This window comes from Epinephelus lanceolatus, chromosome 1, assembly GCF_041903045.1.
Source record: "Epinephelus lanceolatus isolate andai-2023 chromosome 1, ASM4190304v1, whole genome shotgun sequence".
Classification (NCBI taxonomy): Eukaryota; Metazoa; Chordata; class Actinopteri; order Perciformes; family Serranidae; genus Epinephelus; species Epinephelus lanceolatus.
Genome location: NC_135734.1, coordinates 14,555,342 through 14,570,222, shown reverse-complemented (window position 1 = coordinate 14,570,222; position 14,881 = coordinate 14,555,342). Strand labels below are relative to the sequence as shown.

General features: G+C 39.4%; 1 protein-coding gene across 3 annotated transcripts in view; it reads right to left on the bottom strand.

Annotated features, from left to right (window-relative positions):
* LOC117257121 (RNA-binding motif, single-stranded-interacting protein 2-like) overlaps positions 1–11,453 on the bottom strand; it is a 38,293-nt gene extending 26,840 nt beyond the window's left edge. For 2 of the 3 annotated variants that reach the window (XM_033627036.2, XM_033627038.2), the window contains exon 1: positions 11,299–11,453. In XM_033627036.2, the coding sequence (XP_033482927.1) occupies positions 11,299–11,370 (72 nt within the window). In that variant the 5' untranslated portion in view covers positions 11,371–11,453. The remainder of the gene's footprint in view (positions 1–11,298) is intronic. The other variant, XM_033627037.2, reaches the window with a different exon arrangement.
* Positions 11,454–14,881: the final 3,428 nt, after the last annotated feature.

Below are 14,881 nucleotides of genomic sequence, written 5' to 3'. Positions count from 1 at the left end.
CACCTCTGGGAAATTATGATGGGCCAAGGTAATGTCTTCAAATTGATTGTTGGGCCAACCAACAGTCCAAAATCCCCAGAGATATTCAGTACACAATGGCAGAAAACATAGAGCAGCAAGACTTGAGGAAATAGAAACAGTGAAAGTTTTTATCTTTGCTTAATAAATGACTGATTGACTGATCTATTAAGCCACTAATCATTTAAGCACTAATACTTTTCTCCTATTTAACAGATGAGTAGATCTTTAATCAAACATTCAGTCCCCTCAGAAATCAGTTTTCGTCAACTTCAAACTTCATTAGACTAAAACTAAGATATCTGATTAGTTTCAGTAACTCTATGTTTTAATGACAGTTCATTTCAATCTTAATACATAGTCCAAGCATTACAGTTGGGTATTTCCTGCTACTGACATGACCCTTAAACCATCTGAAACCTAAACCTCAGGATACCACATATGGGGTTTGACGTGTTTGCATTTTACCTCCCCTGCTGAACCGCTCTAAATTCATAACAAAAGGCTCAAAAAATATCACTGGATATTTTTAGTACCAAACTTAAGATAAAAATCGAGAACACTGCTATAAATAAAACCATTTCCTCTACCTTGATGTAAACTCACATCAATACTCTGAAGCCGCCCGGAAGTTGTTTTTCTCAAATACTGCAGGCTGTGGGTGCTGACTGACTTTAATCTATCAATATATCAAAAAAGGTACAGTTTCGTTTTTAGTGTTGACATCAAAATAAGCTATCAAGAGTGAGTCATGCAAATAGACACTGTGAACGGCCACTGCTGTACTCTGTTTAGATTTTCCAGTCTCACTCCACCTCTGTTTTTATCTCCATCCCCCCCCCTGTGGGGGCTTCTCCAGCCGACCTCAGTTTGACCCACAGAATTCCATGGATTTCCTGGTTGCTGGGGGGTCCGCCCGCCTTTCCATGTCCTGGCTGCCTGTCTTCTCCTGAGGCAGGAAAGAGCCATGGCTGTCTGACCAGCTGACCGACTTACATGCTTATGCACAGATTTATAGCCTGGCTGAATGAGGACGCAGCTTCCGGCTTGTATAGAGTTACACCACTGAGCTGCCGCTTTGCACCGGCTCCACTTTAGGACCGACAAGGAAAATGAGTCATGGGAAAATAATTCAGTGCTTAAAATTTTCACCTCTGAAGCATCGACTTCTGAAGCCTTGCCATGTTGATAAAAATTATACTAACAAAAATTTATTTTACTACTTATTTGTCATACTCTTAGATATCTATGGAAAAATGTATTTTTACATTAGCCGAGGGTTAGGTGAGGACTGTGAGTATAGTAAAGCTGCAGTATAGCGGCAGGCAGGAAATCCTCTGTATCTGCTACTGATCTTATCACACAGCCATTTGAATTAGGAGCTCTGCATTCCAACCAGGTGACAGGGACACCGAACTCACGTCCAGACTCGTTCTTGAAACCTCCTTCCTTTCCGTCTCTTACCCTCCCCTTCCTTTTGTCTTTTAATAGGCAGCTATTAATCTTCAAACTGTCTCTGTCTACTCTGTCTCTTAATGTTGTTGATCTCACCTTGATGCATACGCTTTGTGCAAATGCACATGCATGCATGGTTTCCAGGTCAGGTCAGGTGGCCAAAGCCTGGGAGCTTGGAAACAGATACCGACAAACACTGGCCCTCAGCTCAGCTAGAGATCTAACAAAATGTGAGGCACACCGAGTGTCTGGCATCACTGCGGTACTTGGCATCAGATTTCTGACAGCTGTGCTTTCTCCAAGGACTCTGCCTCCCTCTCTACCTGTTCACCTTGGCCAGATCATGCAGCTGGCAGCTGAAGTTGGGGACCAATCCAAACCATCAGACACATTAAACAAAGCGATAGATAAACATATAACTGGCGGAGGGCCAGAAGGACAAAGGCGAAGGAACAGAAGAGTACCGTGAGGAGAGTCATTGCAGCGGAACAGCTGGTTTAATATTAAAATGAGAAAAGTATCCCTGTAGACAACGATTATTTATGGATGTAATGCATTTCCTGTTGTTGAGTTGTTACAACATGAATTTCCAAGCATATCTAATATGTTTTCAGTGTGTTTAAGACAAAGGAATTATCTTTGCCATATACAGAAAATATAACTAAAGCAAGATTATCATGTCGTTATTGCACCCTGAATTCTGAGGCAGACACCAATCAATAACTGAAAACTTAAGAGTTTAAAAAATGATACTTTGGCAGATTAATACTTCAGCAGGTAGAGTTTTTTAACATAAAACAGAGTCTTGATACGGATCCCTTACATGTTTTGTTTTTTTTTAACCGTGATCAAGATACATACTGAGCGGGACATATTACAGTGTAAAAATTACCTTGTTCACTTAAGGACAAAGCATTTAATAGAGAAACTGTTCCTTAATTACCTATGACATGTCATCGACAAAATCCAACTTTCTTTTCAATACACATGAATTGTCTTGAATTCATAATGGCCATTAAATTTGGTTTTAAAAGACAAACTTGTGATTAAGATCTTAAGTGTTGGGTTACCAGCAGGCAGTCACCACAGACTCTATAAAATAATGCACAAAGCTACTGTGACGTCACCCATTTGCTTGTGGACTCCCATTTTGAAAGTTCAAGTTTGCATTTTGGAACCAAAAGTGACCCAAGGTGTTCATATTTGAATGTGAGTGTGGAGCTGGGGAGGAGCGAGGGATGAATCTGTATGAGAGCTTGAGGGATGCCTGGCAGACAGCCTGTCACTAAAAGCAACCACGCCCTGAATTATGCATAACTGCAAGCCTTAATAAAATGGTATAAACAGGTAAGTTATATAAAAATTCATCTGCCATAGTTCACATGAGTGGGAAAACTAGCTTTAGAGACCAGACTGTAAACATGTTTATTTCTTAGGGCTACCCCCTAATATTCAACCAAATATTAGTCGACCAGAAAGGTCATTAGGTGGCAAGATTTTATTATTAGCTTAGTTGCAAAAAAATGAAACAAAAAAAACGTGAAACTCTATTAGAAGCTGCACCTTGTCAAAATAAATCAAAGCCTATATGACTGGACCATGTGGGAATTTAATTTGAAAGGAAGGACACAGGAAGTCTCCACGCTCAGCAGTCAGACAGGAGTCATGTTAATTTCAAAGGCTGGTACCTGCGGTTATCACACAGGCTGGTTATTAACATGTCGGGTAGGAAATCTTAAGTGTGGGATCATTTTGAGAAGGTGAAGGACGAACCCAAGGTGATATGTAAACTCTGCAGGCAAACATTTGCCTGTCATTCGTCGACTACAAACATGACGTATCATCTGAAGCATGTTAGTAGCTACATGCCAATTAGCCCCTTAGCACAATCATTACTGCTTTGCCAACAGCGTCATTAATAGGCGGCTTGCTCAGTGTGTGATGTGCACTTGTAGATAAAATATAGGCCTATATTAATGAAGGTTCATTAGTACGGTTTTGTCTTTTTCTGTAATGTAGCACAGTGTTAACAATGTTACTGATACTATTCTTTCTCACACCTTGAACTCAAACCAATGTGTTGCCCCGCTCAAAATATATCATTTAATAATCAAATTAATATCATAAACATACAGGCGACTAGTCTATTAATGGCCCTAAATGACGACTATTGATCGACTAGAAAAATTCTTAGTCAGGGGCAGCCCTATTATTTATGCTGTAGTTGGGCATTTAACATGGTTGTCTATGGGGTTTGACTCGCCTTTGGAGTCAGCCTCAAGTGGTCATTCTAGGAACTGCAGTTTTTGGCATTTCAATGTTTGCTCTATTTGGAAGTTGCTCTGCTCCTAGCTTCAAGCTACACTGAATGAATTTTTGACCACCAGAGAGAACACAAACTCTAAAAACTATTGCCATTGCATTAAAGTTTGTATGGCTCATGTGTTGGCAGTTACCTACTTACACATCGATAATAACGGAGCAACATCATTATCCCAATGGGGCCATGCCTCTGGCAACCTGATGAGTTCAACTCCAATATTTTGGTGATGCACTGATCAGATATGCCCCAGTGGCACCAATGTAATTGATGTCATTACTCTGTGTGTTAGTTACATTCATTCATTATCAACAGGCTGCAAACACAATTTTAAGCACCACAGCATCTCTGTGTATCCTTACAGACATTTGATTTTATACAGCTGTATCGCTAACATTCACATTATTCACTCGAGTCAGTATGTTTGCTTTTGACTGCCGTTTGGTGCTGGGAAGGTCGTGTACAGTGGTTTTATCAGAGCTTGTTTGATGGAAAGAGCTGCCTGCTGCTGCTGGAAACAGGATTAATGAGAGCTGTGAGACTCAACCCTGCTGTAAATGTGTGGGCTGTAAAAACTAGCTAAAAGGCATTGTAGAGCTTCAGCCTTGTCAAAGGAAAAGTTCACCTACGTGCACAGTCATTTGGTTCTTCAAAGATTCAAGGTAAAACTTGTAACTGATAGAATAACTGTCTTTCTAAAGGTAACCTTTCACTTTCAGAGCAGCTGGTCTAAATACTGATGTGTGGATGTGCACAAATGTTGTTCAAGATTTAAGTGTTTGGTTCTGTATATTTCTTGTGGAATAATCTACCCATAAATCTGAAACTGTGTCACAAAGCACATTTAAAGTGGCCACAAAGAACTGCCAACAATATGTAGCATATTCAATTTTAATTTCTAACTTTTTATGACCACTAAAACAACAACAGCATGTTGTCATAGCTACCCAGCTGCCTGCTATTTATATGTTGATTGTCCTGTTTGCACTTAATGTCTTGTTGATGTTTTATCTTGTGCTGTCTTAAGTGTTTATGAGAGCACCACTATGGAATAAAGCCTTCAGGCTTTATTGTGTTTACATCCTCTGTGATTGTTAATGTATGTGAAGAGTGAGGTGCAGCGCTCTCTGTCTTTTACATCATCAAATAAAATCAGTTAATCACTGTCATTATCAAATGTTGTTCCATTCATTGATGTCATGTCTCCATTGAAATTTCAAGTTTAAGTCAAACCATGGTTTCAGATTTTTTATGCAAAACCCTCATCAACAGTAAAGAACACATATAATTTAAATCTTTAGTAAATGCATGTTTTAGGTGGACTGTCAATGGGGTGTGATGAATGTGTGAGGTTAAATGTTTTAATTGGATGCTTAGTTTTTTATTTCAGTGTAATGTTTTCAAGTACTTGGGGTTTCTCATGTTTTTGCCCATTTACTACGCACCGACCAACAAAGTAACACATGCTTTTAGATTGATGTTGTACCTCCCAGACATCAGTTGGTTTCACTTCATGTCATCATGATAGGAAAATATACTTGCACAAACTTGAATCTTGTTTGACACACTGCGGGTATGGTAATCAATCACACTGTACATTTCATCATTGGTCAAAGATACACTGTTGCCACAGGGTAAGACAGACTTATACAGAAACTGTTTGGAAAAATCCCCTTGAACACTTGACATCTGACATTTTAGTGGCACTATCCTGTAAAAGAATATCTAATTCAGAACTATAAGCATTCAGGGTCATCATAAGCCGGGTTTCCATTAAAGTGTCAACTGACTTTTAAGCAAACTTTTGAAATGTTGCAAAAAGGAAATGCAAAATAGATGCGCTTCTATCAGCTGGTTTGGAGAAAATAAATTAGGCTCTGCAAAGTGTAGTTTTATCAGAGGGTGGCTTTATGCATGGCTGTAATCAGCTGGTAAACAGAGCAGAAGAAGTAGAGGTTGCATACCAAAAACAAAACAAGTTGACATGGCCATCTAACCCATCTACAAGAGAAAAACTGAGAGACATCTTCAGTCATTTGTTTTAATTGTTCTTTTACGTTAGCTTGTGTTGGTCATGATTCATTCTGTATGGATAGACAAAAGCTCAGTTTCCACCAAGCAGTACAGTATGGTTCAGTTCAGTTTGGTACGCTTTTCTTTCATTTCCACTGTGAAAAGTTGTGGATGGTACCAATAGAACCAATTTGTACCGTCCACATTTTTTTGTCACCCCTCTGTTGGGGTACCTAGCACACACAGATCCAGTACTAAAAGGTGGAGCTGTGAACACTGCAGACTGTTGATTGGTCAATGGCAGACGGTCACTCTTGCTCAGGGCTGAGTTGTGGCTGGTTTAAGGCTTGTGTAACCACCGTTCATACCATGGCAAGTTTTACATACTTCAGTGAACTATAACTGTAAAATGAAATGATGTTTTGCTGCTTCTCACAGCAGCTGTAGTAAACAGACTTCTGGTCCCTATAGGTACCATGTCAGAAGGGTTATTTTTTGTTCCAAAGGTACAATACCGAAAGTGTTTGGTGGAAACAGGGCTAAAGACGAAAACATCTGATCAGTGATGTGGGTAAAATGTTTGCTACATCAGAACTTATTCGGCAAAGGCATTTCCATATTCCATTTAGCGCCTCAACTCTTTTTTGACAAAGGCAAAAAACACCTCAAGCAAGTATAACTTTTTCCACAATTGAAAATGTATCAAATTTTTCAGTTTCCATACAGTTTTTCCAATGTGGTACTCTAAGATGTGAACTTGATCAATTCTTTCACCAAAAAGGTTCCTTTTTCGCTGCCAGCTATCAACTCCCTGACTCCCAATAAAGCCAACATACTGCTCCGCTACAGTGTTTACAACTGGTGTTCACAAATATTCATCACGATAACCAGTGATCCATCTGTGGGAGCGAGACAGTGTTAATTATTAACCATTTAAATGGAATGAAATTTCCTTCAAGGCCACATTACTGTATATGACAATGAAATATGCTTTAAAAGTCCAGATAATTGCATTAACAGTCTTTTTCAAGCTAAAGTTATCTAAAGTAAAAGGATTTATTAATAGCTGCAATTTCCTTGCAGGTTGCTGGTGTAGTTAAAATGCTCTCGCCTCCAGTGTCCAGAGCAGAGTGATTAATCACTGCCTGCTTAAAATAAACCCTTGTGATTGGACAGTTTACCTGTGAATTGTTGAAGGGCATGATTTGAGTCACCAATGCAGGCAGGCTAAACACAAACTGGCAATGCTGAACCTGATCAAGTTTTAAAACAGTAATTGTTACTTATTATAGTGTATATAGTATATATATAATCAATGAGCCATTACTAAGAGACTTCATTAATTTCAAGGGACCTTTTCACAGCAACATATGTCAACATATTTGCATGATTCATCATATAAATTATATATGATTATTGAAGCAATTTCTTGGTAAATTTTAATCTGGATTGATTTTTTTGCCTGCTAATGAACGGTATTCTCTTTGCGACTGACACAAAAACAGACTCCATGTTGATAAGCCACAAGCACAGGATCGGACTCACATGACGAACCTGCTTTACCGAACAAACTTATTCTGATCAAGGTGTGAGGCATTCATGTCACAAAGTAAAAATCAATCCTGTCCTCTATGTGTTGTGTGCCTGTATGTCAATGTGTGAGCTTTTTAACAAACCTCTTTTTGTTTGAAAGCAATGTTTTAAATTTAAGATATTCCACTTCTGCCACACACTGCAGTCAAACTCTGACTGTTGTCAAAGAGTAATGTCACGCAAGTAAAGAAGACTCCCCGGCAAGAATTAGGAAACACTGGTGACGGCTGTAAGCTTGTGCACGTGAAAGTGAAAGGGTGAAAGAAGCATGGGAGACTTCATTTCTTCTATTCTGCCATGTCTGAACTTTTAGTGAAACCCTTTGAATCTGTGTGACAATTTAATGCTCCAATTCATGTGTTTCTTTCACTTCTACCTGCTGGATTATGTGTTGAAGCATCCAGATCTTTAAATCTCAGAGATAACTTGACATTAAAAAAAACTCCCACAGACATGAGAACAAAAATCTGATTGACGAGTACAAAAACAAGCCATTCAATGAGCCCCCGAGCGAGACGTGTGATACCTTGAGAAGCGACAAGCCGCCTCCTGCTATTTTTCCATCCAGGAAGCTTTACGCGGAAACCGACCAAATTTGATTTGAGAACATTAATTCTATTTATTTGAGGGAGGAAATGAGGTGCTGAGTCAGGGGAGGAGCAGCTGGGTTAAAGCACAACAGCAACCAAACGTCTCTGAGTCGTCGGGCTCGGTAATCACCTCACACGCACAAAGAACGCTTTTCTTACCCCTTGGCGTGTTCAGTTTGTGATCAGGCTTTTATTTTGTGTACTTGGGCGGCTCAGGTATGGCGGAATGTGAGCAAGAGATAAAAAAGAATGAGGAGGTGGATGTGGGAGGTGGAAACGTTAGGAATCACAGCACAGGAACTTGACCTCTCTGTGAACTTTAGCTCCACAAAATAGAGAAGCTTGGGACCACTAAAGCAGCTGGAGGAGAAAACTTGACTTCCCTTTACATTCTTTATTTAATGCCTGTCTTCATGCTTCATTTGTATGTAGCAGATCAGCAGGTCTTTACCTTCTTCATTGCAAGTACTCCTAAATAATACACATTAGGTCACGGACGCCTATTTGATAAGATTTCACTTTAGGACCGCCATCTGAAAAGATGTTGGTTGTTATACATGATTAAGGCCACAGTGCTATAGTTGCCAGCTACAGTTTGGAGGAAGTGAAACCTATGATCAGCATAGTCGCTCTTATGACTCTTACTCACATTAGGCTCACTTCTTTTGTAAATTAATTTAATATTAAAAAGAATTATGATTCCCTGTTTTTCCGTGGAGCCCCTAGAAGATACTTTGGTTAAGAACAACTTCAGTAGATGTTTATAATGTATTATTTTGTACCATATTGTTTATTTAGCTAATGTTTTACAGCATATAACATCAAGTTATTTGGTCAAAAATAATGTGACATTTGATTTTCTCCATATCGCACAGGGTAAAAATTGACAGTGAGGGCATGCAGTTCAGTATTTTTTAATAATCTATAAAAATAACACGGCTATAACATGACAACGACAACTTTTCTTTTCTTGGTTAACAGTAGAAAACAGCCGAATGTCTGTAAATTAACACTGACAACAGGAGGGAGCGAGAAAAGCCCACTGATACTGGTTAACTCTAAAACTGTCAGTAAGAAACTGTTATTACATTTTATGTGCATATAATGATTATATAAATATAATACCTATACCTCACTTAATTAGGATTTTTTTTTGCTTAAGGAAAAAGTTCGACATTTTGGGGGAAGCTCTGGTGGGTGTTATTACCTTTGGACAGAGCCAGGCTAACTTTTTCCTTCTTTGGTCTGAGCTAAGTTAGCCAGCTGATGGCTGCAGCTTAACAATTAGCATACAGATGAGACAGCAGCATTAATCTTCTCATCTAACTCTCAGCAAGAAAGGGAATAAGCGAATTTCCCAAAATGTCTTATTTTTCCTTTTACTCACTGAGCTTCTGAAATATAAAACAACACTGAGTGACCCAAGGCGTATTGCAACTAGTAATTATTTTCATAATCGATTCATTTTTGTCTATATGAAATATTTTTTTAAAATACCATTTTCAAATCACCTGTCTGACCATCAGTCCAAAACACAATGATGGGCTGTATTTACTACAATATATATGAAAAAGTAAATGCTAATGTTTGGCATTTTTGCTTAAAAACTTACTAAAACAATAAAATGATTGTTATTTTTTTTTAGTTTATAGACGTCAGTTGATACTGGAAGAGACAGGTGAGCTCAGCCCATATAGAATCGTTCATAAACATGGATTAGGTCTTTAAAAATAAATAACTAAATAATAAAAGTGTCTATACTGAATGTCTACCTTGACAATGGCCAATCTATCTATAATCATATAATACATTTATTACACATTTGGTCAGAAACAACAGGGACCAAACTGAGAATGAAACTGCAACTGCTAACATTTACAAGACAGTCCTGATTGCTCATGCAGTGACTTTCCTTTTTAAAAGTGACATTTAACAATTTTTATTGAACCCCGGTGAGCTAAAAATGGCGTGCTCTGATTAGGGAAGGTATTATTTGTCAGATAGTCTCCTCAAAGCAGCGACATGACGTTCAATTGAGTACTAACTCAAATAAATGTCTGCAGATAAATGTATGTTCAGTAAAAACGCAATGTGAGTTCATTAAATTAAATTGCAAACCATGCGTGTGAGTGTGTGTAGAGCAAACAATTCAAACACAATGCTGTTTTCCTCAGACAGGCGCTCGTGTTGACATCAGATATGGGAGGGATGAGCAGCCAGGCGGTGCCCAAGATCACAGAAAGACAATATGCCAATATACATTTTCCAAATGCCATTTAGAGTTCAGGAGCACACAAAAGAAGCTGGAGCAGAAGGACAGGAGGAGCTACTGTGGATCCTGTGGACGTGAAATCACAATGTCGCCATGTATAATGAAAGAGCTTTTTACCATCACTTCTAAGCCATTACAGTCCATAGATAGAAGACACATGATATGTGCAACCTATTTCTCAGAAATATAGATTTCAAGAAGCAAAAGTTGTTTTAATGCAAAAAATAGTCTCTCCTATCAGTGACCATAATAATGTAGCATTTAAAAAACAAATTTGTAATTTATGTATTTAATAAATTAAATCGTATCTTGTTAGATCAAACCTTGTTTAGAGTATCCTCCCCTCACATATTGATTGCAAAGTGACAATGTCAACATTGAATGTAACCACGAGAGCGCGATTCATAATTCTGGGAATGTAGTCATCATGGTCTGGTGGGATTTTTCAAGGGGTGGGGCATATTCCGCTTTCAGATGGGAAACGAGGAAAAAAAAAAACTTTGCAAACTTACGCGGCGGCGGAGACAATGAAGACCTGATTTAACACTAGATATGAGTGTCCGGAGCCCGCGGAGGAAGAGGCAGAATTCATTTTGTAACATGTTTCCCTCAGCCTGCCTCTCACCCTACCCCCACTTCCACAAACACATCCAGCCACAGACGCGCTATCCCAACACGGTACAGTTACCCATAAAAGTTGCTCTCCACCATTGACTTTTTTCAAATGAGTGAGCAGAGCCCTAGCGACATCCCTTACTCTACTACTCACGCACAAATACTAGGAAATAAAACACCAGGCGTCCAACATGACAGGACCGAGCGGTAGCTAATTCTCCCACCTCCACAGCCCGCGGAGCACGGCTGCTCTGTACGCTGCATTTTCACTCCACGAAGTCTGAAGTTAAATTCAGTACGTTTCGCTTTTCAAGGACACTGCAGCTCACTGTCACAAGCCTTTTTCTGTCGCGACACACACGGGCGTGTTGCCCTGCAGGGCGAACAAGCCGAGAATAAGGGAAAATCCCGAAAGCGTTTACCTTTTTGCTGTTTCTGCTGTTATAGCCGTTGTATGGGTTGATTCCTGCCCTTGGCGGTACGGAGAGCAGCATTTTTCTCGGCGCTATGTCCGGAGCGGCGAGCACAGCCCAGGCTGCCAGCTGACGTCAGCAGCTGGGGAAGTGAGTGCCTGGAGTCCCGCTGCTTGACTGCAAGTGGTGCTGCTGCTGCAGCAGGACAGGGGCCCCCGCTGCTGGCCCCTGGGCTACTTGGGGGTCCTTCACAGGGCTACAGGAGGTCTACGGAGCAGAGGGGATTAGCTCGCCTGGACTCCATTCACCGCCCACTGTTATTTCTCTCACCAGGGGAGATTGTGGAAGAATAACTAGAAAAAAAAGCTTCTGCAAACTGTGACTCTAAAGACAAAACGCCTGTAAATTCAGACTGTGGTGGTTTTGTCTTGGGGGGTCCTTAAATCTCTTCTTGACCTCACCTCACTTCATTAGAGATGCTCATTTATTCTTGGCTTTGTCTCCTGTAACAACAATCTTATTGAACCTAATCAGTTTTATTTCCCAACAAAAACCTTGAAATATACAATATCCTGTGTGACATAACAGCCTTTAACATTGGGCTTTATATTGTCTGTAATATTGGCCACGAGTCACATGACTTGGACTCAACTTGACGAAATCATAAAAGACTTGCAACTTGACTTGGACTAAACACCAACATTTCATGACTTCACTTGGAGCCTTTTGACTTGAAAACACTTGATACCTTCCTCCAAACCCAAAGATTAAAAGTGTGTTATTTAAAAACTCTGACCCAAATCAATTACTTCCCCTTCATTTTCTGAATCAGTTAACATTAACACTATTAAAACCCAGCAAGTCAGCACTTAATTTTCCAGATCTACTTTGTTTGAACTAATAGGACAGCATCCAATCAAGTTGCAGGAGAGAACTATGAATATGTAACATTATGTTACGGAGCGCCAGTTGGAAAAAAATGATACCAAAAATTATTTTGTTCACTACAAAACTATGCAGTGGTCAACATAAAATGAACGGCAGTAAGAAACAGGGTTTGTAAATTTAAAACGAAGATGCAACAACTTCCAGCTTCATTTGACATTTCAATTTGCACAAAGAACAGTAACCAAAGACGAATATTAACATAGTTAGCAAGCTAATACTTAGCTAAACTACATTAGCTAAGGAAAGTTCAACAAACTTTTTCAAACAAATAAATGCAAATTCTAAAAAGCGTTTGTAATGTATTGTAACTCTGTTCTTCGTTATGACTTGTTATGACTTGTTTAGGACTTGAAACTTAAACTTGCTTGTCTTGACTTGGGACTTGACTTTGGAATTTAAGTGGAGAGCACTGGGACTTGACTTGTGACTTGTAAAACAATGACTTGGTCCCACCTCTGATAAATTACCATATGGGCCTCCCGGACACAGGCCCAGTGACCCAAAGTATCATTGCCCCTCCCCCCACCCACCTCCCTTGGCTTACACCTGCAAAATGTCACTCAAATTAACATGTACCAACCAGGAAAAGACTCAAAATGACCATAAAGAGATGCGAAGGAACTGCAGAGGAACATAAACTAACGGCAAGAGGGCCAAACAACCAAAAGGACACAAAATTACCACGCAGACACAAAAACTCCAAAACGATGATAATGACTACAAAGGGATGCATGACAACAGCACAAAGAGGCTAAACATCTCTAAAGTCTGTGTGTCTTACTCCTATGTGGGAGAGGTTGTGGGGCTTTTTGCATATCTGTGCCCAGGGGCCCATTGACTCATACTCCGCCCATGCTTTTAGGAACAGCCTATGCAAACATTACAGTTTTATAAAACCAGCTTTACATAAATGCAGGAGTAAGTGGACATGTTTTTACGCTGATCAGAAACAGCCAAGTTTAAGGAGGATCTTATAAAAAGTAATTCACAGCCAAATGGTAAAATTCTCCTGAAGCTTTAAGCCAACATATAAAACTACAATCTTCCAAGAGAGTGTAAAACCATTAATAACGGATCAGGCCAGAAATTTCAGCTTGACATGTTTTTGCTGGTCATATATATTTTATTTCTCATGGTCAATAGTATTGAGTCAGTGCAGGTCTATGGCTAAAACATGCTGCGTTTATACTCTTTGTCTGTGATAAGGTCGTACTGTAAGTGTGTAGCAACTCCACCACCTTTTAACCCAACCAGAGAGTGTGTGTACCCTCTTTGATTTTGCCCCTGTCCTCTCCTTTGCTTGTGTAACCTTCTCTCATGTTTGTTTGTATTGATTGCCATGCACTCTTTAAACTTTGTTGTAGAAATTTGCTACACAAACAAAATCATCAATCATCAATCCATATTACGTTATAACAAGTCCTGTTTAGGAATACTGCATGATTTAAATTCTCTTGATAAACTTATTTGAATGCAAAAGTTCGGAGAGTTCATAAAAGTAAAGCCAGTCTTCATATGGAGCAAATTCAGACTTCAGAGATGACGTCACGTATTACAGTTACAATTCTCTGCTTTTGATTTTAACATGTTCATGTCATGATCTGTTTTATCTGTGCCATAAAATAAGATTTATGAACATACCCAGACCTGTTCAACCTTTTAAATGTGTTCACATTGGCACACAGGCCAAAAAAGAGAACTTAATAGAAATAAGGTCATTATTAAGGTTTTCCTTCACCACGGGCACTTCTGTTCCTGTCATCACCTCATCAGAATGACAATAAAGCAAGCAGCAAAAAACACATCTGGCAGAGTATTGTGTACACAGGTCGAGCTCTGTAGGCTTCATACTGAGCAATTCGGTCATGTGTGGAGAAAGCATGTGTGGGGCTATGATGTTTTTTGCTGTGAACAACCATGTCATGGCCACCTTGCCTGCAATGGATGATACAACTTGTTACATCCGTGATGTGCGTAATAAGACGACTACAACAGCTTGTGCTCATTTAATCTATTAAAATAGTCAAAAAGCTGCAGTTTTATCCAAAACTCTTAAATTACTTACTTGATACATATAATATTTACAGGTATGTAAATGCACTTGTAAAATACAATTTTGGGCTTTCAAAGGAGCTGTGTATGACATTCAGAGCAAGATTCAGAGTATGAGCTGGGATTGTCTCTACATGGCTCTCAACATGGAAGTGGGTGAGCTCAGTGAAAAAAAAAGAAAAAAGGTGAGCACACATTAGCAGGTGCCAGGCTATCGATGACAAGCTGAACAGTGTCTGAGAAACACTGATTTGTAAAGGGAAACTGTTTTATTCCAGTATTTTTACCAGTTTAAATCACCTCGTCTGTTTGTTTTTTGGAGAGAAGGAGACTTCTGTGGACAATTCGGCTCCTGGTAATAACTTCCTGAACAAAGATCACTGAAAGAATCCTACCCAGGTGTTGGCTGGGACTTGGCTCATGGGAGATGTTTCAGCTGGCTGCAATCTGCAGTCCTCACCTAGTTTATAAGTTAGTTTATAAGTTTATTTACTTTATTAATCCCCCTGAGGGGGAATTCAATGTTTTCACTCTTGCTTGTCAATTACACACAGGTCCGAAAGACACACACATGCACAAACAGGACCTATAC